Genomic DNA, 27,693 nt, shown 5'->3' with positions numbered 1-27,693 from the left:
AAAGACACCTATGTGGATTATGTCTCATTTCTCACAATAATTTCAGCCTCATATTTGTGAGATCTTTGAAGGGAGGAACATGTCTTACTCAATTTTATAATCCTAGCATTTGGCATACTAAATATTTAATACACGTGGGATAAGCAACTGTTTCCAAACTCAAAGGAGCATGTCTATTCTTAGTACTTTAGACAGCTTTGTAATTAATAACAATATAATAGCCCTACAAGATATAAAAATTAAGTTTAATAACATACCTATTATGGTTTCGATCTGTACCAATAGGAGTCCTACGCATAACTAATTTTGCTTTGGCTATCCCTTCCTGGAAAGCCTTCTCAGCAGCTGCTTTGTGTTTCCGTATTCGTTCTTCTTCAGCTTCACGTTCTAATTTCACTATTAAAGATAAAAAGACGCAATGAGTAAATTCACTCTTACAAATTAAATAAGATATGGAGAGAAAAGTGGCAGGTATAAGGCTGATACATGTTCATCAAGCTATAGATAAGAAAGGACATGTAAGAAAACAATTGATATCTGATACTCCTAGGCTCCTTGAATTTTGATGAATTCTCAGCTAGACTCAATGAAAAATGTTCTCTTTCCAAAATTAACTTCCTATTAAGATATTTTAAAACAATCCTGAAGAAATATCTGTAACAGTTCTTAAGATAGTATTAATTGAAACATTTTCTGAAAGGCGCAGTCAGGGAATCCTTAAAAAAGGATGAATACAAAGTATCTCAATAATCATAATACAATGAAGCTAGGAATCAATAACAGAAGGAAAACTGGAAAATTCACAAATACGTAGAAACTAAATAACACACTTTTAATCAATGGGTCAAAGAGGAAATCACAAGGGAAATTAGAAAATATTTAAAGACAAATGAAACCAAAAAGCAACATACCAAAACTGATGGGATGCAGTAAAAACAGTGTTCAGAGAAAATTTATACAAGTAAAAACTTACTTTAAAAGGAAGTTCTCAAAATCAATAACCTAACTGTATACTTCAAGGAAAGAGAAAAAGAGAAAACCCAGAGCCAGCAGAAGGAAGGAAATAATGGAGACTAGAGAAGAGATACATGAAGTAGAGAATAATTAATAGAGCAAATTAACAAAACCAAAAGCTGGTTCTTTGAAAAGATCCACAAAACTGACAAACCTTTACTTAAGGTTTAAGGAAAAAAAGAGAAGATGTCGATCTGTTCTGACCTTACAGATAATGTATGCCAACAAACTGGATAACCTAAATTAAATTGATAAATTCCTAGAAACACACCAACTACCAAAACTGACTCAAGAAGAAACAGAGAGAACCTAAGATGACAGCTAGGTGAGAGAGGACAAAAAAACATCTCCATGAAAAATACTAGATAAAAACCAGAAGGTGACCCAGAGAACTGGTTTCAGCGATGCGCCAGTTGGATGAGGGCTCCTAGTACCATAGGGGCTGTATACTTGGTGACACCAGGAGTCTGCGTTCTGAAACGAGTACGTAGGCCGGCTGGAAGACCCGCAGCCATGCTGCGGTGTGGGGAAGCTGGGAGTTGGCGGTTGGAGACAGACTGGTTCTTTTAAAAAAGAAAAAAAAAAGGGAAAAACCCAGGAGCGGCTGCAGTTCCGATGGTGGAAACTGCGCAGCAAAACATGACAGGAGCGAGTTGAGCTAGCCTCTCGGCGTTGGCCGTGGAGGATAGCTCGCGGCAGATACCCTTGGAACCAGGGGAGTGCAGGGGAGAGCCGGAGGGAGGGAGAAGCCCCGTGGCTTGTAGCTGGATCCCTGGAGGGCTGGATAAACTCCTGCCCGTGGCCGTGCCCACAGCCCAGAGCTGCGCCAGTTGCCCCAGAGCTGGGAAGGAGGAACTGTGTGAAGAGCGGGGGGCTGAGAAGCCCCATTCAACCATTTTTGTGTCGGGCTGAGAGCGCCCCTGAACGGCACGGCAGCCCGGGGCTTCCCTTGAGGGACGGCGCACAGTTGTGACGTAGCACAGCATTCCCTCAGCAGAGGTCCTGGAAGATTACAGCTGAGAAAGAGTGCCCGCTCGGAAAACCCAGGGACGCTGCACCAAGTCCAGTGGTTTGTGGGTCAGCGAGAGAGAGGGTCTGGGATGGATCCAAAATGAAGGCTTAGACTCTTGCGGCAGCCTTGAATCTTCGGGAACCTGGGAGATTTGAATCTTAAAGCTGTCCTTCCTCCCTGGCAACCCGGACACACGCCTCACATTCAGGGCAGACGGCTCTAGCAACACACCCAAACTGAGTTCACAAACTGAACCCCACAAGAATCATTTCCCCACACACCGTGGAGACAAGGTTGGGGAGAACTGACTTGAGGGGTATAGGGGACTCACAGATGCCACCTGCTGGTTAGTTAGATAAAGTGTACACCACCAACTTGTGTTTCTGAAAAATTAGATTGGCATTTTTTTTTTTTTTTTTTTTACAACTTGAAAGAACACTATCAAGCAAAGCAAATGCCAAGAGGCCAAAAACAACAGAAAATCTCAATGCATATGATAAAACCAGACGATATGGAGAACCCAAGTCCAAACACCCATATCAAAATATCATAAGACACACAGTACTTGGCTCAATTAATCAAAGAACTACAATCTAGGGATGAAAATGTGGCAAAGGATTTAAAGGACACGAAGAAGACCATGGCCCAGGATATAAGCGACAAAGAAGACCCCAGAAGAGCATAAAGAAGACATTGCAAGAGTAAATAAAAAAATAGAAGATCTTATGGAAATAAAAGAAACTGTTGGCCAAATTAAAAAGATTCTGGATATTCACAATACAAGATTAGAGGAAGTTGAACAAAGACTCAAAGTCCTAGAAGTCCACAGAACAGAAAATGAAAAAAAAGAAAGAATGCAGAAAAAAATCGAAAAAATCAAAATGGATCTCAGGGATACGAAAGATAAAATAAAACATCCAAACTTAAGACTCATTGGTGTCTCAGAAGGGGAAGAGAAGGGTAAAGGTCTAGAAAGCGTATTCAAAGAAATTGTTGAGGAAAACTTCCCCAACCTTCTACACAATATAAATACACAAAGCATAAATGCCCAGTGAACTCCAAATAGAATAAATCCAAATAAAACCACTCCAAGACATATTCTGATCAGACTGTCAAATACTGAAGAGAAGGAGCAAGTTCTGAAAGCAGCAAGAGAAAAGCAATTCACCACATACAAAGGAAACAACATAAGACTAAGTTGTGACTACTCAGTGGCCACCATGGAGGCGAGAAGGCAGTGGCATGACATATTTAAAATCCTGAAAGAGAAAAATTTCCAACCAAGAATACTTTATCCAGCAAAACTTTCCTTCAAATTTGAGGGAGAGCTTAAATTTTTCACAGACAGACAAATGCTGAGAGATTTTGCCAATAAAAGACCTGCCCTACTCCAGATACTAAAGAGAGCCCTACCGACTGAGAAACAAAGAAAGTAGAAAGAGATATAGAGAATTTTAACAGACATATATAGAACCTTACATCCCAAATCACCAGGACACTCATTTTTATCTAGGGATCACGGATCTTTCTCCAGAATAGACCACAGGCTGGGACATAAAATAAGCCTCAATAAATTTAAGAAGGAAAAAGAAAACTGAATATATTCAAAGCACATACTCCAACCACAATGGAATACAAATAGAAGTCAATAATTTCTTGAATTGTAACTCCACTATTTACCTTCTACATGATATAAAATACACAAACTCTAAGGACAAATCAACAGTTTTCAACTCAATGTAAAATATATAATTTTTGACAAGAACTATATAAAGGTGGGGGAATGGAGGAGTATAGGAACATAGTTTGTGTCCTACAGAAGTTAAGCTGGTATCAAAGAGAAATGGGCGAAGGGGAAATGGGGAGTTAAGAAATGAGTGTAGGGTTGCTGTTTGAGGTGAAGGGAAATTTCTAGCAATGGAGGGTGGGAAGGTGATAGCATTACAACATTCTAAATGTGATTAATCCCACTAATGGAATGCTGGGGGGGGGGAGATTTAGGCTGTATATATGTTTCCACAGTTGAGAAAAAACAAACAAACAAACAAAAAAAACAGTCTAAATAGACAACAATTAAATGCCAAGGATGACCCTGGATAGGATCGGACGATGGAGGACATGAGGCTCAAAGGGACATAGTTGAGACATAAGGAAAAGGAAATATAGAATGCAAACTTTGTATCATTGTTGAATCTCTTGTACTTCTTAGCTGTGCTTAATGGGATTGCATAAAAGAATGTTCTTGCTCATGGGAATTGTATATGAGAATTACAGTGTTTGTTCAAGGATGTGTGCAGCTAGCTCTCATATGTTCAGAAGACAGAGCAATAGATGATGGATAATAGATAGGGAGGGAGAGAGGGAGGGAGGGAGGGAAAGAAATAGCTGTGGGACAACATGTTAAAGTTTGTGGATCGGGGGTATCGGGGGTGTCAGGGAATGCTGGAGTTCTGTGTATGGGGTTTGTATGGTTTTTGCAACTGTTCCTATAATTTACAATTTATTACAAAATAAAATGTTAAATAAAAAAAAAAGAAGAAGAAACAGAAAGGAGGGTGGGGCAAGATGGCGACAGACAGGTGTGGAATTTAGTCTTCTCAAGCAACTAGTAAATAGCCAGGAACAACTAGCAAACAGTCTGAAACAACTGTTGGGAAATGTTGGTGACTGGACACACATCATACACCAGCCTGGAGTGGGTGGAACGGCTGAGATCACAACACAGAACTGTAAGTAAAGCTCCCCAAACTGTACAGCAGGCACCCCTTCCCCACCAGCACAGCAGGCTGAGCTGTAACACTTCCTTGTGGAAAAAAGAAGCAGGATACCCTAGAGAAAGGGAAAGTAACTCAACCAAGCTCCAACTGCAGTTATAATTAACAAATTTCAACTATCGAATACAAGCTACAAGCACAGATAAACTCAGAGCAAGCAGGAAAGGAACCCTGAGGTCTCTCACAGCAGAGAGGAGGCAGGGCTGACAGGAAAAAAAAAAAAAAAAACAATAAATAAATAAAAACAGAGGCTTTTGGAGACAGCTGAGCTCAGAATACTGGAAAACAGCTGTGTCCCAAGAAAAGGGGCACATAAAACTGTGTACCAACACCCACTGACCGGTGAAACTGGAGGGCTGGGGACTGGTTCTGAAAAGGGGCTTTCTCTTTTTCCTTTTTTTCCTCCCATTCTAAGTAGCTCATTAAAGAAAGCCTCAGGCATTTTCAATTGTCAGTCCTGACCCGGGCAAGGGTGGAGTTAAGAGAGCCAGAGAATCAAAGTAGGAATTCAAGCACAGGAGACAACTCCCTAAAAGGTGTATCTTCCCTAAGAAAAGGGGGGCAGGGGCCCAGCTCAAGTGGCTGCCCTCCCTCAGAGAACTCAGACACCAGGGCCTGGGGGGTGGGGGGGAGCAGAAACAACTTAAGCTTGGCTTCTGACACCCTCAGCCCCTGGCCAAGACAGTGTTCACTGAGAATTAAAGGGACCGCACCTCTTTACACCAGTGGGGAGGTGCGAGCTGACAAGTGCCAACTGCTGGGCAGAAAAGGAAAAGCACAGAGTCGAGAGGCCTCACAGGAAAGTCCGACAACCTTCTAGGTCTCATCCTCAGGGAAACAGGATACTGAATACAACCTCCTCCTGAGACCTGGGCCCATCTGGTCTGAGAAAATCTGATTGGGGTAATCAAGGAAAACAGGTGCCTAGACAACAAAAAATCATGAATTACATTAGGAAAAACAAAAATATGGCCCAGTCAAAGGAACAAACTTATACTTCAAATGAGATACAGGAGTTGAAACAACTAATTAAAGATCTTCAAACAAATATGTTAAATCAATTCAAAAATCAAATCAATGAGTTGAGGGAAGATGTCAAAAGAGGATATAAAGACAGTGACTGAACCTAAGGAAGAACTTGAAAGTTTCAAAAAACAATTGGCAGAACTTATGGGAATGAAAGGCACAATACAAGAGATGAAAAACACAACAGAGACATACAACTGCAGATTTGAAGAGGCAGAAGAAAAAGATTCATGAAATGGAGGACAGGACATCTGAAATACTACACACAAAAGAAAAGATAGGGAAAAGAATGGAAAAATATGAGCAGTATCTCAGGGAACTGAATGAAAACATGAAGCGCATGAAGATACGTGTCACAGGTGTCCCAGAAGAAGAGAAGGGAAAAGGGGCAGAAACAATAATGGAGGAAATAATCATTGAAAATTTCCCATCTCTTACGAAAGACATAAAATTACGGATCCAAGAAGCGCAGGATACCCCAAACAGAATAGATCCAAATAGACCTACTCCAAGACACTTAATAATCAGATCAAATGTCAAAGACAACAGAGAATTCTGAAAGCAGGAAAAGTGATCCATCAAATACAAGGGATGCTCGATAAGACTATGTGCAAATTTCTCAGAAATCATGGAAGTGAGAAGGCAATGGTATGCTATATTTAAAATATTGAAAGAGAAAAACTACCAACCAAGAATTCTAAATCCAGCAAAACAGTCCTTCAAAAAATGAAGGATCCTGAGTGCCTCTTTGTTGCTCAGCTGTGGCCCTCTCTCTCACTAAGCCACCTTGGCAGGTGATCTCACTGCCCTCCCCGCTACATGGGACCTGACTCCCAGGGGTGTAAATCTCCCTGGCAATGCAAGATATGACTCCAGAGGATGAATCTGGACCCAGCACTGTGGGCTTGAGATCATCTTGACCAAAAGGGGGATGCGAAATGAAATGAAATAAAGCTTCAGTGGCTGAGAGATATCAAATGGAGTCAAGGGGTCATTCTGGTGGACATTCTTATGCATTATATAGGTAACACTTTTTAGGTTTTATTGTATTGGAATAGCTAGAAGTAAATACCTGAAACTATCAAACTTCAACCCAGTAGCCCTGACTCTTAAAGACAACTGTATAACAATGTAGATTACAAGAGGTGACAGTATGATTGTGAAAACCTCGTGGATCGCAATCCCTTTATCCAGTGTATGGATGGATGAGTAGATAAATGGGGACAAAAACTAAATGAAAAATAGGGTGGGATGGGGGGATGATTTGGGTGTTCTTTTTAATTTTAATTTTTTTATTTTTATTCTGATTCTTTCTGGTATAAGGAAAATGTTCAAAAATAGATTGGGATGCTGAATGCACAACTATATGATGGTACTGTGAACAGTTGATTATACACCATGGATAACTGTATGGTATGTGAATAAATCTCAATAAAACTGAATTTAAAATTTAAAAAAAGGAGAGTTTAAAATATTCTCAGGCGCACACACACTGAAAGAGTTTGTGAACAAGATACTTGCTCTACAGGAATTACTGAAGGGAACACTACAGGTAGATAGGAAAAGACAGGAGAGAGAGGTTTGGAGCACAATATTAAGAGATGGTAGCACAATATTGTAAGTACACTGAACAAAGGTGACTGTCAGTACGGTTGAAAGAGGAAAGTTAGGGGCATGTAGGACATCAGAAGAAAAGATAGATGATAAAGACTGGGACTGTATAACCTACTGAAACCTAGAGTGGTCAATGATTGTAATTAAATGTACAAATGTAAGAATGTTTTTACATGAGGGAGCACAAATGAATGTCAACTTTGCAAGGTGTTAAAAATGGGGTAGTAGTATGGAAAAAATACAATCAATGCAAACTAGAGTCTATAGTTAACAGTAATATTGTAACATGCTTCCATTAATTGTAACAAAGGCAATATACCAAAGCTAAACGTCTATAAGAGGGGCATATTACTGGGAAGGGATATGGGATTCTTGGCATTGGTGTTGTTGTCTGATGTTTTAATTGTATTTTATTTTAATTTTATTCATTTGTTGCTATTTAGCTGTCTTTTTTTTTTTTTCTTTTTCTTTCTTCACCTCTTCTTTCTTTGTGGAAGAGATAGAAATGTCCTCATATAGTTAGTAGTGGTGAATGCATAACTGTGATTATACAGGGAACCAATGATTGTTTACTTAGGATGGAAGATACAGTGTGTGAATAAAACCATCTAAAAAATAAACAGAGGGATACAAGTGCTGGAGAAAATGTGGGAGAATGGGATGTACCTAATCACCATTGGTGGGAAAGCAGAATGGTGCAGCCCATCTGGAGGGCAGTGTGGTGGTTCCACAGGAAGCCAAGCATGGGGTTGCCATATGATCCTGCAACCCTGTTACTGGGTATATACTTGGAAGAACTGAAAAGAGGGACACAAATGGACATTTGCACAGTGGTATTTATGGTGGCAGTGTTCTTGATTCGCAGTGGACAGAGGTGTCCTAAGGGTGCACCAACTGATGAACAGAATGGTGAACTGAGGTGTATACATACAAAGGAATATTGAGCTACTTCAAGAAGGAGTGAAGTTGTGAGGTGGATGGACATTGAGGACAGCATGTTGAGCGAAATAAACCAGAAATGAAAATGAAAAACATTATAATGCCTCACTAATATGGACCAACTATAATGTGCAAACTCCAAGAATGGAGTATGAGAACGTAGGTTATCAGGGGAAGGCTTATTGTAAAAGTTCCTAGATTGTAAGCTCTTATGGCAGTTACATCTATTCCTGAGTTGTAAGGGCCGTTTCTAAATTCTGAGATGCTGAGCTCTTTGTGTATAACCTGGTTGGTCCCTGGAACTCTGGCTATCTGTGTGACACCTGAAACTCAGAGCCTGAGTCCGGCAGCTATGAATATCAGCATTACCCCATACAGCAAATGTCAGAGTCTGAAAAAGAGATCAGACTTCAATTAGAGCTATGAATGAAATGGACTGGGTTAGGACTAAGGTAAATCAGACTAAAGGGTAAAGGGCAATATTGATGATGTTTTAAAACTTCAACTTCTGTGTGAGACCAAAGGAAAAGATGTTTATTAGGTGCCAAATCTATATTTCTGGGAACACACTATATAATTTAACTTCTATGGTCAGTATACTCAAACACCATAATTACATGGAACCTTGAACAGGGGGTAAGATCTGGTTGGTTTGTACAGGTTACCATGAAACTCCGATTCATCCAGGAGTAATTTGGGCAGAGAATAAAAAATATCTGTAAAGCCCCCTTGAGGGACTGGGGGAAAATGTGGAAATATTAATCTTCCCCAGATAGGAAATTCCTGATATTCATATAAGCATTGGGTACTGCCAATTTAGAAGGGCGAGCCCTCGATCTTGGGGCTTGACCTTACGAAGTCTGTTACCCCAAAAAAGAGGCTAAGCTGACTTAAAATTGTGCCTACGAGTCTCCCCCAGAGAACCTCTTTTGTTGCTCAGATGTGACCTCTCTCACTAAGCCAACTCTGCAGGTAAACTCACTGCCCTCCCCCTTATGTGGGACATGACTCCCAGGTGTGTAAATCCCCTTGGCAATGTGGGACATAACTCACGAAGATGAGCTTGGCCCTGGCATTGCAGGATTGTGAAAGCCTTCCTGGACCAAAAGGGGGAAGAGAAATGAAACAAAATGAGGTTTCAGTGGCTGAGAGATTATTTCAAATAGAGTCGAGAGGTCATTTTTATGCATTATATAGATACGGCTTTTTTGTTTTTAGTGTATTGGAATAGCTAGAAGGAAATACCTTAAACTGTTGAACTGCAACCCGTAGCTTTTATTCTTGAAGACAACTGTATAACTATATAGCTTACACTGTGTGACCATGTGATTGTGAAAACTTTGTGGCTCCCACTCCCTTTATACAGTATATGGAAAAATGAATAGAAAAATGAGGACAAAAAGTAAATAATAGGGAGGGATGGGGGTATGGGATGTTTTGGGTGTTCTTTTTTACTTTAACTTTTATTCTTATTCTTTTTTGTGTGTGGTAATGAAAATGTTCAAAAATTGATTGTGGTGAATGCACAACTATAGAACAGTCCTGTGAACATGACTGTACACCATGGATGACTATATGGTATGTGAATATATCTCAATAAAACTGAATTAAAAAAAAAGAAAAGAAACAAAATCTGAAATCTGAATAGGAGACGCATTTGCTTAGGAGACGGAATTAACAATCATAAACCTCCAAATAAAGAAAAGCCCAGGACGATATGGCTTCATTAATGAATTCTACCAAACATTCAAACATTCCTTCTCAATTCTTCCAAAAAATCGTAGAGGAGGGAACACTTCCTACCTCATTCTATAAAGTCACCATTACCCTAGTATCAAAGCCAGACAGAGATACTACAAGGAAAAAATACATATATAGGTCAATAACTCTTACTGAGTATAGATGCAAAAATTCTCAACAAAATATTAGTGAAATGAATTCAACAGCACACTACAAGAATTACACACCACAACTGGATGGGATTATGGGATTTACTCCTGGAATGCAAGAGTAGTTCAACACATATGTTTCATAAAACCCAACACATGTAGTACACCACATTAATAGAATGAAGGAAAAAAAAAACATATGACCATCAATTGATGCAGATCAACAGTTGAGAAAATCCAATACTACCCTTTCATGATGAAAACACTCAATAAACCAGGACTAGAAAGGAATTTCCTCAACATGATAAGGACCATATATGAAAAACAGCTACTATCATACTAGATAGTGAAAGGCTGAAAGCTGTTCCCCCAAGATAAGGAATAAGTCAAGGATGCCCAGTTACACTACTTCTATTCAACATAGTACTAGAAGTTCTAGTCAAGAGCCAATTAAGCAAGAAAAGGAATAAAATACATCCAACTTCTAGTCAAAGTGATTAGGCCAAAAAACAAAACAAAACAAAACAAAACAAACAAACAAACAAAAAAAACAAAGGGAATAAAACACATTCTGCCTTGGAAAGGAAGTAAAACTGTCTTTATTCACAGATGACAATCTCATATGTAAAAAACACTCAATACATACAAACACAAAAAACCTGTTACAGCTAATAAACGAAATCAGCAAAGTTGCAGGATACAAAATCAACACACAAAAGTCAGTTATATCAGTTATATTTCTATACACTAGAATGAACAATCCAAAAAGGAAATTAGGAATATGCAATAGCACCAAAAATAAAATGCTTAGGAATAAATTTAACCAAGGGAAAAGTATTTAACCAAGGAGGCAAGAAACTTGTACACTGAAGACTACAAAACATTGACTAAATAATTAAAAGACTTAAATGAATGGAAAGATACCCCAAATTCATGGATGAGAAGACTTAATATTATTAAGATGACAATACTACTCAAAGCAATCTACAGATTCAATGCAATCCCTACCAAAATTTCAACTGCCTAATTTGCAGAAATAGAAAAACTCATTCTAAGCTACAGTAGTCAAACAGTGTGATACTGGCATAAAGACAGACATACGGACCAACAGAGCCCAAAATAAACCCCCACAAATAGTCACTTAATTTTCAACAAGGATGCCAAAACCAGTCAATGGCAAAAGGACAGTCTTTTCAAAAAATGGTGCTGGGACAACTAGCTATCCACATGCAAGAGAATGAAGATGGACCCTTATCTTATACTATATACAAAAACTAAATGAAAATTGATCAAAAACCCAAATTTAACAGCTCAAACTATAAAACGTCTAGAAGAAAACAGAGGGAAAATCTTTATAACCCTGGCTGTCAATGGTTTCTTACATATGATACCAAAAGCACAGGCAACAAAAGAAAAAAATAAATTAGATTTCATCCAAATTAAAAACTTTTGTGCATTAAAGGACACTATCAAGATTGTGAAAAGACAGTCCATAAAATGGGAGAAAATATTTGCCAATCATTAATCTGATAAGGGATTCATATCTAGAATATAACTCCTACAATTCAAAAACAAAAACCCCACCCAATTATTGAATGGGCAAAGAACTTGATTAGATATTTCTGTAAAGAAGATATACAAATGGCCAATAAGCACAAGAAAAGATGTTCAACATGATTAGTCATTAGGGAAACATAAACCAAAACCACAAGATACTCCTACATACCCACTAGACGCCTACAACAACAACAACAACAACAACAACAAAAAAAAAAAAAAAAAAAAAAAGGAAATAACAAGTTTTGGCAATGTTGTGGAGAAATTGAAGCCCTTGTGTATTGCTGGTAGGAATGTAAAATGGTGCAGCCACTGTGGAAAACAGTTTGGCTGTTTCTCAAAAAGTTAAACATAGACTGACTATAAGACTCGGCAATTCCACTCCTAGGTATATACCCAAAAGAACTGAAACCAAGCACTCAGATATGTATACACCAATGTTCACTGAGGCAATATTCACAGCCAAAAGGTAGAAATAACCCCTGTGCCCATCAAAAGAATTAGTAAAATGTTCTGAAATATGCTACAACATGGATGAACCTTGAAAACATTATGCCAAGTAAACAAGCCAGAACAAAAAGACCAATATTGTAGGATTTCACTTACATGAAATATCTAAAATAAGCAAATTCATAGGGACAGAAAGTAGAACAGAGGTTACCAGGAGATGGGGAGAAGGAGGAATGGGGAATTAGTGCCTTATAGGTCAAGTTTCTATTTGACATGAAAGAAAAATTCTGGACACAGATGGTGGTGATGGTTATGCAATATTGTGAATGTACTTAATGCCACTGAATTGTACCCTTAAAAATGGCTAAAATGGTAAATTTTATTACATATATTTTGCCACAATTTTTAAAAGTCATAATAAGGAAAAGATTAATATCCTAATTGGCAATTATGCTAGGGATTTTAAATATCTTGTCATTTAATTGTTAAAACAATCTTACCAAGTATATGAGGAAACCATACTTGGCATGGATAAGTTAACTTATCCAAAGGCACACAGCTAAGTAAGAGCTTGAACGCAGGTCAGCAAACATGCTGCTTCCACTATGTATGTTTGTGGATTTGGTCCTTTACTAAACCCAGAAAAGAGTCCAACATCACAGTGGTCTATGTCAAAGTATCATTAACTGCAGAATTCCAGACTGAACACTTCTGCTAGAATATTACATACTTAGTAGGTGCCGGATGTTACATACAGAAGTAACTGAACAGCTATGACAAAACTTCAGACCCTACCATTACCTTAGTAATTTCCTTCCTTTTACTGTCTTCTAAAGAGCTTTCCCCCTTTTCTCTAGACATAAGATTTTACCTTTCATTTCTCTCTCCTGGATTTCCCGTTCCTTTTTAGCCTGAATGGCAAGCAGCCTTCTGCTCTTCACAGCACTAATCATGTCTTCGGCTTCCATGTCAACTTGGGGCTCAAATTTCACAATTTCTTTTTTCCTATCAGTTTTACTTAACCCATTCTCCTCTTTTCCATTTTCTTTATTTCTGGCTTCCATCTCTTTCCGCTTCTGTTTCTCTGCTCTCTTCTTATCATTTTCTTCCTTCAACACAGCAAGCCGTTCCTTCCACAACTCGGCAGACATCTGCTGTCTGGTTTCCATATGATCTTGCACTGAGTATGTCATCAGAATCCGGTGGCAGAGTGCTGTCAAGATCTGTAGCTTCTCCTCTGATCTTAACTCAAAAAATTCAGAGGTCTCCAGCTTCTCTAGGAACTCATCTTGTACTTCATTGTCCTCAAATGGTGCTGAGTCTTTGTTGTCATCTGTGTCCGAGCCCTCGCTTTCCTCCTGAACATCAGATTTGCGCAAGCAGAGCCGTACCAGCTCTGAAACAGAATGCAGAGTCAGAGGGATTTCTGAGAGCTTCATTCCCAATTCACCATAGTCTTCTGCTATTTCATCTTGTAATAAGGTCTGTAAGAGGATGACCAACACTCTATTCAAGTATAAAAAACCACCCTTATCTGCACTCAAGGCTTCCATAAGGGACACGGCAGTAATAGGATACTGAGCATCTGGTAAGAGTAGCCCAGAATAGCAGCTCAAGAATTCCACCACCATGGCCACATCCCCAAACAGTGTGTTGGGCAGCCCCTCAGGGGTATCCATCAGTCTAAATGCTGGAAGGTTTCTGCCAGTCAGCTCTTGGTCCTCGTATCGCTTCTGCTTTTCTAGTTTCTCAAGCATTTCTTTTTCTCTCCGTTCCTTGGCTTTCTCTTTCAACTTTTCTTTCAACTCCTCTCGTTTCTTTTTCAAATATTCTTTGCGTTGTTCTTCAGACATAGAGGCCCACCTCTTTTTATGCTCTAGAAGCTCATAGCGTTTTTGAACAATACTTCGCAATTCTTCGGGGAGGCGGGCTCTATCTTCATTAGAGAGAAGACGTGCTGTTTTGGAGATAACACAGGACAGGGCACTCTTCTTATCCTCCCTGTCTTTGTTTTCTTTGTAATAGGCAATGAGGTGTAAGGCAGCAGGAGGCAGATGTTTATGAGGTTTGCTAGAAGACCTAGGTGTGCCCCCAGAATTCCGTGGGGCTCGTGTCATTTTCTGAGTGCCTTTGGCCATATCCAACAATGTCATCTGCTTCATTTTGGTTTTGGGAGTCTTCAAACCCTTTTTGGGAGATTTGGAATTCCCTGTGGATTTCTGTCCATTCATTATGCCTTTGCTTCTCCCCCTTGCCTTCAAAGGTTTGTCACTATGCTTCCCTGGTTTCTTGGCAGGTGGGCCTTTCTTAGGAATGTGAAAGTTACCATGTAGCTTGTTGGGTGACATCATCTTCATCACTGCCTCTAGATGCTCTTCTGGAGATTTGGAATTCTTTGCGTTCTTCACTTTGAGTGGGGAGCCATTCAAGGATTTCTTCAAGTGTACATGGCACCATAACTTAGGATTTAGTGGTGAGCTCAGAGAAGAGTTGTCTGTCTTGGATTTCTTTGTGGGCTTCCTGTCCGGGGATCCAGTATTCTTCCTCTTAGTCGAAGGGTTGAGAGTCATGTACTAGAATTTAAGAAGAGGAGAAAAATTAACTTTAATAAACTCATTTAAAGAAGCAATATTTAATCAAGTATCCTAAAGGCTCTCTTCCTCAGCTACTCAGGTAAAGCTACATATTCATTTCTCCTCAAAGACACTGTATCTCTGAAAAAACAAAGACATGAATGTCAGCTAATGTTTTAACTGTATCAATACAAAATTCTCTTCACACCAGACTTAAAAATCTGATATTAAACACTCATGCTACACAAGTTTTCTGTTTAATCACAGATTAGTATTTCTTAAAATAATTAAATCTATGAACATTTTTCTCAGAAAAAAAAACCACACAAAATTCATGCATACAATTTCAGAAAGTCCATCAATGGGCCCTACATTAAGGATACCTGATCTAGATAATGGCAATAGCTGAGGAGTTTAAAAAAGTAATGCTCTTGAAACAGGACTGGATTTTTGTCCTTCAAACCTCTGTTCCAATTGGAGGTATTCTATACTTTTGTTTCAATTGGAGGTATTCTATACTTTTAAGTAGAAAGTATACTAATTTAAGTCTTTTCATCTAAATTCAGAGGCATATTTTATTAAAAGAATTGATAAGAACAAAAATAAAACAATGTTCACAGATAAGGACCCCAGCTTCCTGGTTCCTCAAATCCAATCTGTCCACTCCACCTCCATACCTCAAGAATTCATTTTCATGAATATATTAATAACTGTAAGCACTCTACAATCTTAATTTCATACATTCTCTCTTTGACCATCACTTGTATCTTTCAAACTTGTTCCCTTTTAGTGCCCCAACTCTATAATCCTTCAATCTCACAAGGACCTAAAATTAATTAATTCTATTACATTTTTACCACCCTCACTTCCTTGTCCTTTTTTATCCAGATAAAATCACTATACTCAATCTCTTACATAAGTCTACAGTTCCCTTGTCTTTCTTGCTTATTATAGCTACTTGGTAGAAACCATAACCCTACTTAACCCAAACTCTCTGATTCCTGGCCTTGCATACATTCAACTTAAACATGGCTAGAATAAAATATGAAAATAAAGTGGCCTCACTTGAAATTCATGTCCAGGTATCTCAGATGAGTTATAAATGCTGCCCAGTAATCAGTATATCCCCTTAATCTGTTCACTTTCCCACTCACCTAGACAACTATTTCATATCTTCTCTCTCCTCAAACTTACCACATCTCATCCCCATCCTAAAGAATGTCACTAGGTTAGAATCTAGTCCCTTTGTCATAAAACCACTGTTTCTCTGTTTAAATGTGGATTTTTTTTTTTAAAGCTATGATTCCAATGCTTTAAAGTATACAATTATGAAGAAAAAGGCCTGGCAGCTAAATTCCAAACTAAATGAAATAACCAAACAGTGCAAGAGTACAACCAATTTTTAAAAATTTCTTGTTTCAAGTGATTAAGAGAAAGACTAGATAACCTCTAGAATATTTAATCTCTATTACCAACAGCAGCTAAGCATATAGATAGTACTCAGGGACTTGACGAACTTAAGATTTTTGAGTGGAAGGGACTAACTTGATGAGAATAACATGTAAAGAAGCAGTCTGGAGGCAGGATAGGAGAAGCTACTGTAACATGAGATGATAGGCAAGGAAACAGTTAAAGACTGCTGAATATGAAATTACGAGCCCCTAAAAAAAGATTACAGGGCAGTGGCTACAGTGAAATAAATCCAGAGATAATAAGAACACCTATGCTCTTCATAGGATTAAAGCAGAAAGGTTTAATAAGATCTAATAAGCCCTATTAAGATGACATATAGGATTTAAACATTAAAGATAAGAGAAACAAAGTCACAGAACCAAGACAGAATAAGAAACAGAAATACTGTCCCCAATGAGTTTGATATACTCAACAAACTCTACTTCTGGCTAAGTTCTCTAAACTAAAAGGCCAATCTCCCTTTTAAGAATTTCACAGCAGGTTCCCTTGGCTAATTATTTTGGCTCCCCAGTACTCATACTCAGGATGGACTAACAAAGAGGTTTTATAGCTTTATAGAATATAAACCTTAACTGATGACTCAGGGGATCCTTCCCCCCAGAGGCAGTGCCACTAAATTTCAAAATATTAGAAAAGAACAAGCGAAGATAACTTATTAAGGTTTCATTCTCCTTGTGGACAGTGATAGCATCATTACTCCGAAGAGAACGATATTTCAGAGACCATCCTGAAAACCGCAGAACAAGACCCATCACTACCCTGGCAGGTATTAAAGACACATGTTCCTCCAAAGCGTTAACCGTCTTCTTTAGCAAGATTTGGAAAAGCTTTAGAGTACACACACTGATACTCTTCCTACTGCTCAGGATAACAGGTTATACTTAAAGTCATCCTAAAATGAAATTTATCACTAAAAAGAAAAGGAGACTCACGTGACTTTCATCTTTAGCATTTTAAATAGATATCTTTTAATGAGGTCAATTATAATTGGGCCACTTCTTAATTTACTGTTACATTTCTACTTAAAAAATTACTCAAATTTAGCATATGGTTCTTTAAATTTCTTCCACTTAGAAGTATAGCATTATGAAGAAACAGTGCAAGAAAGAGCTGAGCTGTCTTAGCCACAAGAGGTGTGTTTTTGTCAAGTCACACCATATAATTTTTTTCTTAAAAATGAAAAAGAATGAACTCACCCAACCCCCTCCCAACAGGCCGGCTCCCCGCGTGAGCAGTCCTTCAGTAAGTGGATCATCTCAGCATGGGGCATGCTGGGCAGTCACAGCCAAATGGGAGCCGGCAAGACTGGACTCAGGGGGATCTGAAAAAGTATAAAACCACTTATGTGCTAAGGGTCTCCCCTGTACCCTGCTCAGCACAAGTAATCAATGCATGGAGGAGGGAGAAGAGCGAACACCTGGATTAGGAGTATTTATAATTTTGGGGGAAAGGCCCCTCCTAATTGTTATACAGGAAAAAAATACTTATTAATGTCTCAGCAACATGGGATGCCAAAAGAAAATTAGAATGCAAAAGGAAAAACAATTCTACATTTGCTCCCTTTCCATGTGAAACATACCACCATTACAAATACCTACCTAAAGGAAGTCATGTTTCTTAATAAATGATATAAAAGCGAAGAAACTCTGTATGCAGCAGCTCACTCAGCTATGCTGAATTTAAGCAATACAGTCTAAACAGTAAGAATCCTAAACTAGAAAACTTTGACAATTTATATTTTGATTCTTATTTCATTCTTCTTATTCACACAAGGCAACATGTGAACATGGATTTGAAGGGGACCATTATCAGCAAATTTGTGAAATATATTACCATAAGATATTTTTAAAGGTGCTCTGAACACTAATATTATTTATTTTTTAAAGTATTATTTTTTAAAAGTATTTCTCGTGTCTAACTCACTAAAAAAAAAAAAACAACCTTCAAGAACCAAAATAGATTTAAAGAAAAATCTTAAGGCTATGAACCTTACTTGAAATGTCAATTAGTAGGACAGATAAGAAACATCATTTTAAAATGTATAATAATATCACTAATAATGAGACCAAATTCCGTATGTCTCCACTGAGAAGAAATACAATATCAATTCTAATTTCTACCCAAAATTCATAACCTGAATGTAATACCATGAGAAAAAAAGCAAACCCAAATTGAGGCAAGTTTTACAAAAAAATTGGCTTGTATTCTTAAAAAATACCAAAGAAAAAGTAAGGAACTCCTCCAGATTAAGGGAAAAGTGACAAACTCAACACATGACACGATAATGGATCCTGGACCAAAAGGTTAAAAACTTAAAACAAATATTTTGGGGGCTAAACAGACATTGTTGGGACAACTGACACAATTTGAATAAGAACTGTAGACAATATAATAATATTGCTTCAATGCTAATTTCCTGATTTTGATAATTTATACACAATAAAGTATTAAAAGGACAACCTGTCTTGCAACTAACTCTCAAACGGTTCAGAATAAATTGTGTGTGTGTGTAAAGAGAAAAAAATGATAAAACAGATGTTAACATTTAAGGAATCTAGTTGAAGGTTACATGGAAATGCTTTATCCCATTTTGTCAACTTTTCTGTTTGAAATTGTTTCAAAATAAATTGTTTCTAAAATGTATTAAAAGCCATATTAAATTAGTCCACATTATTTCAGGATTCCAAATGTCTTAAGAAATGTTATTTTCTTGTTATGTCTCCAAATAAAAACTTCCCTACTAGGATTTACCAGTCCAAAATAAGAGTCCAAACAGTACCAGACTCACAAAACACAAGGGCTGCAATGTATTTCAAGTGGGAAATAAGCTACTTTGTAGGATGGCTGATTTCATCTTAGATGACAGTTATCTTATCATTCAATAGCCTTGGAAATCATTACTCCAAGTGATTAGGCTATAAAAATTATGCTATCCCTAAACCCAACTGCCAGTGGCATTTTTCTCTTCAACAAACCTTCTTCTAATGGAACTTAAGGAAATGAATTCAATAGCCATCTATTATATGCAAGGTACTACAATAAACATCACAAAATATAAAATGAGTAAGACAGTTCTTATTTTCAAGTAAGTTATATTCTAGAAAGAGGTGAAACACCAACACACCCTCTCATCGTCACACTAGGCCCTAGTCACCTAACACTCCAAAATTTCTTTATCTCAAAATAATTTCCTTCTATCCCACCATCAGTCCTTTCCTAAAACTACGGCCCAGAACTTGCTTCCCCACTCCAAGCGTCATATCTTTCTACATTAAATGTATTCACCATACTGGTAAAACTTTAATTCTATAAAAACCCAAGAAGGCAAAGAAAGAAAAAATATTTTTTTAAATCTATTGCCATTAAAACACAGTGGGGAGTGAATCTCCCTGGCAACGTGGAATATGACTCCCGGGGAGGAATGTAGACCTGGCATTGTGGGACGGAGAACATCTTCTTGACCAAAAGGGGGATGTGAAAGGAAATGAAATAAGCTTCAGTAGCAGAGAGATTCCAAAAGGAGCCGAGAGGTCACTCTGGTGGGCACTCTTACACACAATTTAGACAACCCTTTTTAGGTTCTACAGAATTGGGGTAGCTGGTGGTGGATACCTGAAACTATCAAACTACAACCCAGAACCCATGAATCTCGAAGACAATTGTATAAAAATGTAGCTTATGAGGGGTGACAATGGGATTGGGAAAACCATAAGGACCACACTCCACTTTGTCTAGTTTATGGAAGGATGAGTAGAAAAATAGGGGAAGGAAACAAACAAACAGACAAAGGTACCCAGTGTTCTTTTTTACTTCAATTGCTCTTTTTCACTTTAATTATTATTCTTATTATTTTGTGTGTGTGCTAATGAAGGTGTCAGGGATTGATTTAGGTGATGAATGTACAACTATGTAATGGTACTGTGAACAATCGAATGTACGATTTGTTTTGTATGACTGTGTGGTATGTGAATATATCTCAATAAAATGAAGATAAAAAAAAAACACACAGTGGGATGGGCAGATTCTATGTGATCAACTTTAATCCTCAATGCATTATCAAAATTCTCTTTAGATGAAGAAAGAACTGAAAGCACCATTTTAGGAACTACTCATGTGTGCTCTTTACAATAGTCTACTCCTGGAAGAGATGCCAAAAGTCCTTTAAGAAAATTAATTTTACAAAAAAAGAAAATATTACTAATGAAAGACAGGAAACAATCAGTGATACGTGAAATAGTACCAGAGAATAAGAAATAATTATTTAAGGTAGGGAAAATACTTTATGGTCTTAATTTTGGAGACTGGTATTTTACAAGAGTCTCAATTTCTCCTGCTGGACAGAATCACTTCCTTTTTACAGCAGTTTAGTCTAAACAAGCTTACATTTCCTAGTCTCAATCTCAATCAGAGCCAAATTTCATCAACTTAAGTTTTAGGGCCATTAAACATTTTAGAAGTAGCTGATTTCTTCATTAATTCAGGATATAAGTTCCTAGAATTCTAGTCTTTGGCTCCTACAAAAAGTCTGGATCAGCTTTTCTGTTCTAACAAACTCCAAAGACCTTTGATTCATAAATAATACTCAGTCTTTCATGTAATTCACATACATGAATTACTCATCTAAAATACACAGAAGATAGCTATAAGATTTAAAAAGGCAAAAATATTTAAGGATTCAAGTGATCCAAAAGTCTAAACCCATTCAGAGATGATTTTCTACACAGGGTTTTCATATAGTTAAGTAATCTCATATGATAACAGAAAGCTTTATCATGGTTCCAAAACTCTACAGCAATGAAATGACAGTAAACTAAAATTTCCCCTCAGTAAATGACATTTAAGAAAAAACTTAGGTTTACTATAGTTCCATGAATAAATTAAGTCCTGAACTAGAAATAGCCAACAAATTCCTAAATTTTTCTTAAGCAAATAGTAAAAATTCAAAGGGTATAACAGAAGATAATGTTTGATCTTGCTAGACTAGAATGAGAAAACCTGCTAAACGCTAAGCTATGATTGGAGGTCTTTATCAATTGAAAATAACTGAAATTTATTTTTCAATATACTTTTGTTAGCAAAATTAACCTGAGATAACTGAGTCAATTTTGTTATGATTCAAGGTTTCTTTATTTTTTCACAATTAAAAGAAAAGAGGAAAGAAAAAAAAAAGAAATCCTAAAAGTTTGACTCAGTTTTAATGCATCAATAGCCCTTTCCTGGTCCCTTTCTGGCCCAGAGACCAAGATGAAAATAGCAGTCATTAAACTAATAAGTATATTTACCAATAAAAGAATCATAAATACCCTCAAAAACTAAGTTAAAAAAAATTTATTGGAAAGACCAAGAGATGGAAGAGAAAATCAGAAATCCTAGGCCCAATGTCTTGACTTTTGTCATCTACTCTCTGTTGGTTCTAATTAGACTGGGCCTCAGTTTCTCCATCTGGAAAACAGGATTATTATATATACCATACAACTGCGTAAGAATGTTTTAAAGATCATATGAGATGATTTAAAGAAAAAAAAGCAATTAACTGTTCTCAAGAGAGAAAACGGCTAAATTTTCTATTAATCTGCTACACAAAATAATTATCCCAAGTTCTTTTCAAGGCTGCCAGTTTATTTAATCATCTTATCTGTCACACAAAATAGACTTTCATTTTTAGGAAATGATTTACAAAATATTTTTTATATTTATACCATATCTCATTCCAAAAAGGATCTGAGGTAGAAAACCACATGTATATACTAGGTTCTTAATAATGTAAACATAGTAAAAAATAAATTGGGGAAATATTCAGATGATCTCTCTTTTCCTACCCACATCACAAACTATATCAAACAGAAATGTGTGACAAATTTTGAATTTACTTGCTATGTAAGAGTTCAAAATCCATTATAAATCTGTCCTATTGGAGCTACCAAAGAAAATAAACTCATCTAATAACACTCTATGCCATGCAAGAATTAGTGGTAACCTTACCTTGTATGGATCAAGTAAAAAATCACTGAACTTGCTGGGCAGGGAATATTTCTTCACCAATTCATCTTCCACGACCCAAGGTGCATTTTCACCAGTACCAGCTCGCAACGCATTATGCCGTATAAAGTATCGAAGTATCTCCTTGTTTGGTGGTCGCTCTGTACGAATCAAGCTGTCTGCTGGTACATTGCTGATGATCTGGGTTAACAAATATAAATAACCCACAGGTGGAGCAAAAAAAAAAAGGCGATTAACCAATAAGAACTAGGATTTATTTTTCTCCAAAAAATTAAAATACCATCTATGAAATAGGGCTCTAAGGTAGAAGAAAAAGTAGAATAATGTTTGAGATAAAACGTCAATTTAAAGATCTCTCTAAGCAATTTGTCAGTATGTATCAAAGTCCTAAAAATGCATACACCCTTTGAACCAGCAGTTTCTCTTGGAAGAATTTATCTTAGGAAATAAGTGGACAAATTCATCACTGAAAAAAAAGGTGGGGAGGGATTACCTAAAGGTACATCAGTATGGGATTGATTTTTAAAATTAAAATCCATCTATCCTTATAACAGGACAATAGGCAGACATGAAAAGCAAAATCATGTTTCAATCAGAACACACACATCTGAATCATCTAGGATGCAATTAAAATGCAGATTCTTGGGCCTCACCCCAAACTTAACTGAATCAGAAGACTCTTTGGGGGTAGAGCTCGGGAATTTACATTTTCAATAAGCAACTAGGGTGACCATCATACACACTACAATCTGAAAAGATTCTTTTGAAAGAAAATTAAACGACATTGCAAGTATTTACAGTAAATGGAAAAAAGCAAGTTAGAAAATGGTATACATAGGCTATTCCTACTTTTAAAAGTCACTTAAGATCTAACCTTTATTAACCACATCTATATTCACCAAGCATTATCTCTGAGGGTGAGATTAGAGATCATTTCTTTTTTTCTTATTTGTATTTTCTATCTTCATGTAACTGACATTTACTATGCATGAACAAAACAAAAAATAATATCAATGATAATCAAGGAAGTGGCTGAGACTCCCTTGCAACAATGTTTTAACTAGTTACCTTGCTGAAACAGGAGGCAAGAAACTGAGTGAAAAACTGTATTTAATAACATCCAATTTTCAAATACAAAGAAATCCTAATGACCCAACCACATCTTCAGATCACTAACTATAAAAATGAATGAGTCAAAATGGAATAAAACTTGTCAACATTCATAGGTGGGAAAAAAACAGTACCCTAAGGGGCAAAAGAGTTAGATTACAATCCTCCTCAATCCTAATTACTAAATTAGGAACTTTGGTAGTTATTAAACTTTACAGGCCTTAGCTGTTTCATCTATAAAACGGTTATTATATATGAAGCCAAATGTGTAGCCACCTTCCACACACCCAGCCCCTCACTGCACACTTTTACAGTCATAAGAACTGATTCTACATATGTGGGTGTATGCGTACCTGAAAGTAATATGACATATTCTTCTATGTACCACGAAGAAAAAAATGCTTGCTAATTAAGATACATCCTGATTCTAGACATATTAAAATGTGAAAAATGAACATCTCAGAATCAATAAAAGACAGTACTAAGTAACTTTAAAGGTATTTATATTGTTGTAGGTTATTAGCACCACAAATTTCTTGTAAAAGCACTGATGTACAGTTGACTCAACTTTTGTGTTTTTAATTATATTAAAAATGGCTCTACTTTATTTGGGAAGTTATTTCCTCAGGAAGTTCATAACTGCTGTGAACAGATTCTTATTTGAAGTTTAAATGTAAATTACTCTTACATGTAGTGATTCCTACAAAAAAGGAAAAAGTATGCAATTTCCTAGGAAAGAAAATATAATTTAACTTAGTCATAATTACTAACACTAAAAAAACACTCAGAATTTGTTGTAGAAAGAGCATTCATTACATTTTTCTATAGCACATGTTCTCCAAGAAAATTAACTCTACATTTTTTTAAACATTAACCATGCATAAGAGGTTTAATGTAAAATGCCAACTAACCTTATCTTCATTTTGTAGTTTCACATCATACTTGTGAGGCAAAAATTTTGGAGGAGCCCATTTTCTCTCTCCCTTTTTTAGTGAAGTGGGGAGTTTTCGTGGCGATCTACGTGCCCTGTCATCTAATCAAATCAATAGAAAAGAAAATTAGTAGAAAAAAATAATTCTTTTTATTCTATTCATTCATTCATTCATTCACAATAATTTTACAGAACTCCTATTGTGCACCAGTCCCTGGGTAGTAGGGTACAAAAGTTAATCATAAAGTCCTTAATCTCAAGAACCTAAAGTCTAAGGAGGAATCAACAAGTAAATAATTATAAGACAATGTGTTAAGTACTATAACAGAGGTTGATGCAGAAGAATACTATGAAAGCAGAGAGAAGAAATACCTAATTTAGTCTGAAAAGAAGGCAGGGCAGGAAGGGCCAAGAAAGGATATGATTTGTTCAGAGATTACAAATAATAAGGTATGGGTGAATGTGGTATATAATTTAATAAGAAATCAGCCTGAAAAGGTAAGCAGAGGCAATTATTAAGTGCCTTGTATACTATTTAAGGAGATTAGAATTTGTCTTATGGGCAATGGGAAACCAAAGAATGATTTTTGGAGTAACTAGCTAAAAGTGAGGTTTGGAAAGGTCACTACTGTGAAAAAAATAAGAAAAAGAAAACAATTTTAGCAGTTAGAGATGAATCAAAGGAGAAGGTGAGACTGACTGAAGATAAGGAAATCAGTTAGAAGATGCAAAGCTAAACATCTAAATTTAAATGGAATGGAGAAGGAAAAGACAGTAGTCAAGAGGAATTTAGGAGACAGACTTGGTGACCAACTAGATGTGGGAACATTAAAGGTTTCCCTGTTTCCTGCCTTAGGGACTGAGTAGATGGAGGCACCATTAGCCAAGTAACCCCCTCCCACAAATAAGGACATATTTTCAATTTTAAGAGAAAAGTAGATTTCTTTGCCCTCTTAAGTACTAAGATTTCTAAGCAACTAAGGGAAATGACTTCCTAACTGTCTTAATTGTTTAGGGAGTTTGAAGTCTTGGTTCACACTGTAAATTTTTTAGTTGTTTTTCTGAGTCATAAATGAACAAAATCATGTCTATCTACAAAACCTAAACACAAATTTAGTTGCCAGAGAACTCTAAAAATTTTATGTATAATAAACAGGGTCTCATAACTCACTAAAGAAAGCTAGCATCATACATACTAATACTCTCTCTCCTTCCTTCATCCTCTTTTACAACTGCCTCCTTCTTCTGATGGTCCTGAGCAATTTGACTGGAATTTTCTTTGTCGCTTGACGGAGAATCACAGGCACCATCAGATTTCTTCTCAGTGGCTTCTTCATCCACTTTCTCCAAAGGATGAATCTTCACAATCTTCACCTTGAGCAATTTTTCCTTTCCAACCTATAAAAGGGACAGGAGAGATTCAGATTCAGTAAATAAGGACTGGAAACCTAAAGATGATATCTTTAGAAAGAACAGAAGGGAGGCTACAGTGAAGGTATATATAATCCAATATACATTCCACCCCACCTGATAAAAATTCAATAAACTCTGAAGTAGCCAGATAAAGTGATTTTTTTCCAATTTTATTTCAGACTTCTAGGTTGAAATATGAAATCTTAGAAAATAAAATAAACACAATCTAATTCATAATTCATTTATGTACCAATGTATTAAGGGCCAAAGGGCAATTACTACACAGCAATTAGACTGAGCTATCAATTACAGAATTTCCTTAAGAAAAAAAAAAAAAAAAAAAAAAAAAATCAACCACACTTATGGATATCAAATTTTCCCAAGCACTACTTGTGGACAAGACTATTCTTTCTCCACTGAATCATCTTTGCACCTCTATTTAAAAATTCATACATATATACATAAATACACGGAGGGGTCTATTTCTGGACTTTCTATTCCACTATCTTTATGCCAATTTCATACTGTCTTTATTACTGAAATTTTAAAGTAAGTCTTGAAATAAGATAGTGTTAGGCCTCTAACTTCGTTGCTCTTTTTCAAAGCTGTTTTGGCTATTCTAGGCTCCTTGTATTTCTAAATGAATTTTGCAATCAGTTTAGCAATTCCTACAAAATGAGTTGCTAGGATTTTGTTGGAATTGTATTGAATCTACGGATCAATTTTGGGAGCACTGACATCTTAATAATATTGAGTCTTCTGAACCATGAACATGGTATATCTCTATTTATATAATTAGGTCTTCTTTAAATTTCTTAGCAGTGTTTGATAATTCTTAGTGTACAGTTTTTGTACATCTTTTGTCAGATTTATCCTTATTCATATTTTTATGCTATTATAAATAACTGATTTTTAAATTTCAATTTCCAATTGTTTGTTGCTAGCACAGAAATACAACTGATCTTAGTATATTGATTTTTTATCTCCCGCCACCTTGCTAAAATCACTAATTAATTCTAGAGGTTTTTTGGTAGACTCCATGAGATTTTCTACTAGACAACCAAATGGTCTACAAATAAAGTTTTACTTCTTTCTTTCGAATTTGGATGTCTTTTATTTCTTTTTCTTGCATACTACAATGAATAGAACCTCTAGTACAACATTAAGTCGAGTGGGGAGAGCAGACATCCTTGTTTTCATCTTAGGGGTAAGTCTTCTGTCTTTTACCACTAGGTATGAGGTTAGCTGGAGGTTATTTTGTAGATCCCTTTATCAAGTTGAAGAATTTTCTTTCTTTTCATAGTCTGCTGAAAGTTTTTATAGGAATTGATGTTGGTTTTTGTCAAATGCTTTCGATGTGACTATTGGATTTTCTTTTTTGTTAATGTGCTGGTTTGAATGTATTATGTCCCCCCAAACACCATTATATTTGATGTCATCTTGTGTGGGCAGACCTATCAGTGTTAATTAGATTGAAATTCTTGAACTGTTTCCATGGAGATGTGCCCTACCCAACTGTGGGTGATGACTCTGATTGAATAATTTCCACAGAGGTGTCGGCCCGCCCATTGGGTGGGTCTGAATTAAATTACTGGAGCACTATATAAGATCAAACAGAAGGAACGAGCTTGCTACAGCCAAGAGGGACACTTTGAAGAAAGCACAGGAGCTGCAGATGACAGACAGTTTGAAGACGGCCATTGAAAGCAGACTCTTGCTCCAGAGAAGCTGAGAGAGGACAAATACCCCAAGTGCAAATTAGAGTCACATTTTTGAGGAACTGCAGCCTAGAGAGGAACGTCCTGGGAGAAAGCCATTTTGAAACCAGAACTTTGGAGCAGACGCCAGCCACGTGCCTTCCCAGCTAACAGAGGTTTTCCGGACACCACTGGCCATCCTCCAGTGAAGGTACCCGATT

At 36.8% G+C, this 27,693-nt stretch overlaps 1 protein-coding gene across 1 annotated transcript in view; it reads right to left on the bottom strand.

Annotated features, from left to right (window-relative positions):
- BAZ1B (bromodomain adjacent to zinc finger domain 1B) overlaps positions 1 to 27,693 on the bottom strand; it is a 74,154-nt gene that overhangs the window by 28,637 nt on the left and 17,824 nt on the right. The window contains exons 4-8 of the mRNA XM_037814174.1: positions 25,559 to 25,760; positions 24,343 to 24,464; positions 22,304 to 22,501; positions 13,147 to 14,848; positions 258 to 396 (exon numbers count right to left, since the gene is read on the bottom strand). Coding sequence (XP_037670102.1) covers positions 258 to 396; positions 13,147 to 14,848; positions 22,304 to 22,501; positions 24,343 to 24,464; positions 25,559 to 25,760 — 2,363 coding nt within the window. The remainder of the gene's footprint in view (positions 1 to 257; positions 397 to 13,146; positions 14,849 to 22,303; positions 22,502 to 24,342; positions 24,465 to 25,558; positions 25,761 to 27,693) is intronic.

Source organism: Choloepus didactylus, chromosome 21 (assembly GCF_015220235.1).
Source record: "Choloepus didactylus isolate mChoDid1 chromosome 21, mChoDid1.pri, whole genome shotgun sequence".
Lineage (NCBI taxonomy): Eukaryota > Metazoa > Chordata > Mammalia > Pilosa > Megalonychidae > Choloepus > Choloepus didactylus.
Note: the sequence above shows the minus strand (reverse complement) of the source record. Positions and strands in the feature narration are given on the sequence as shown.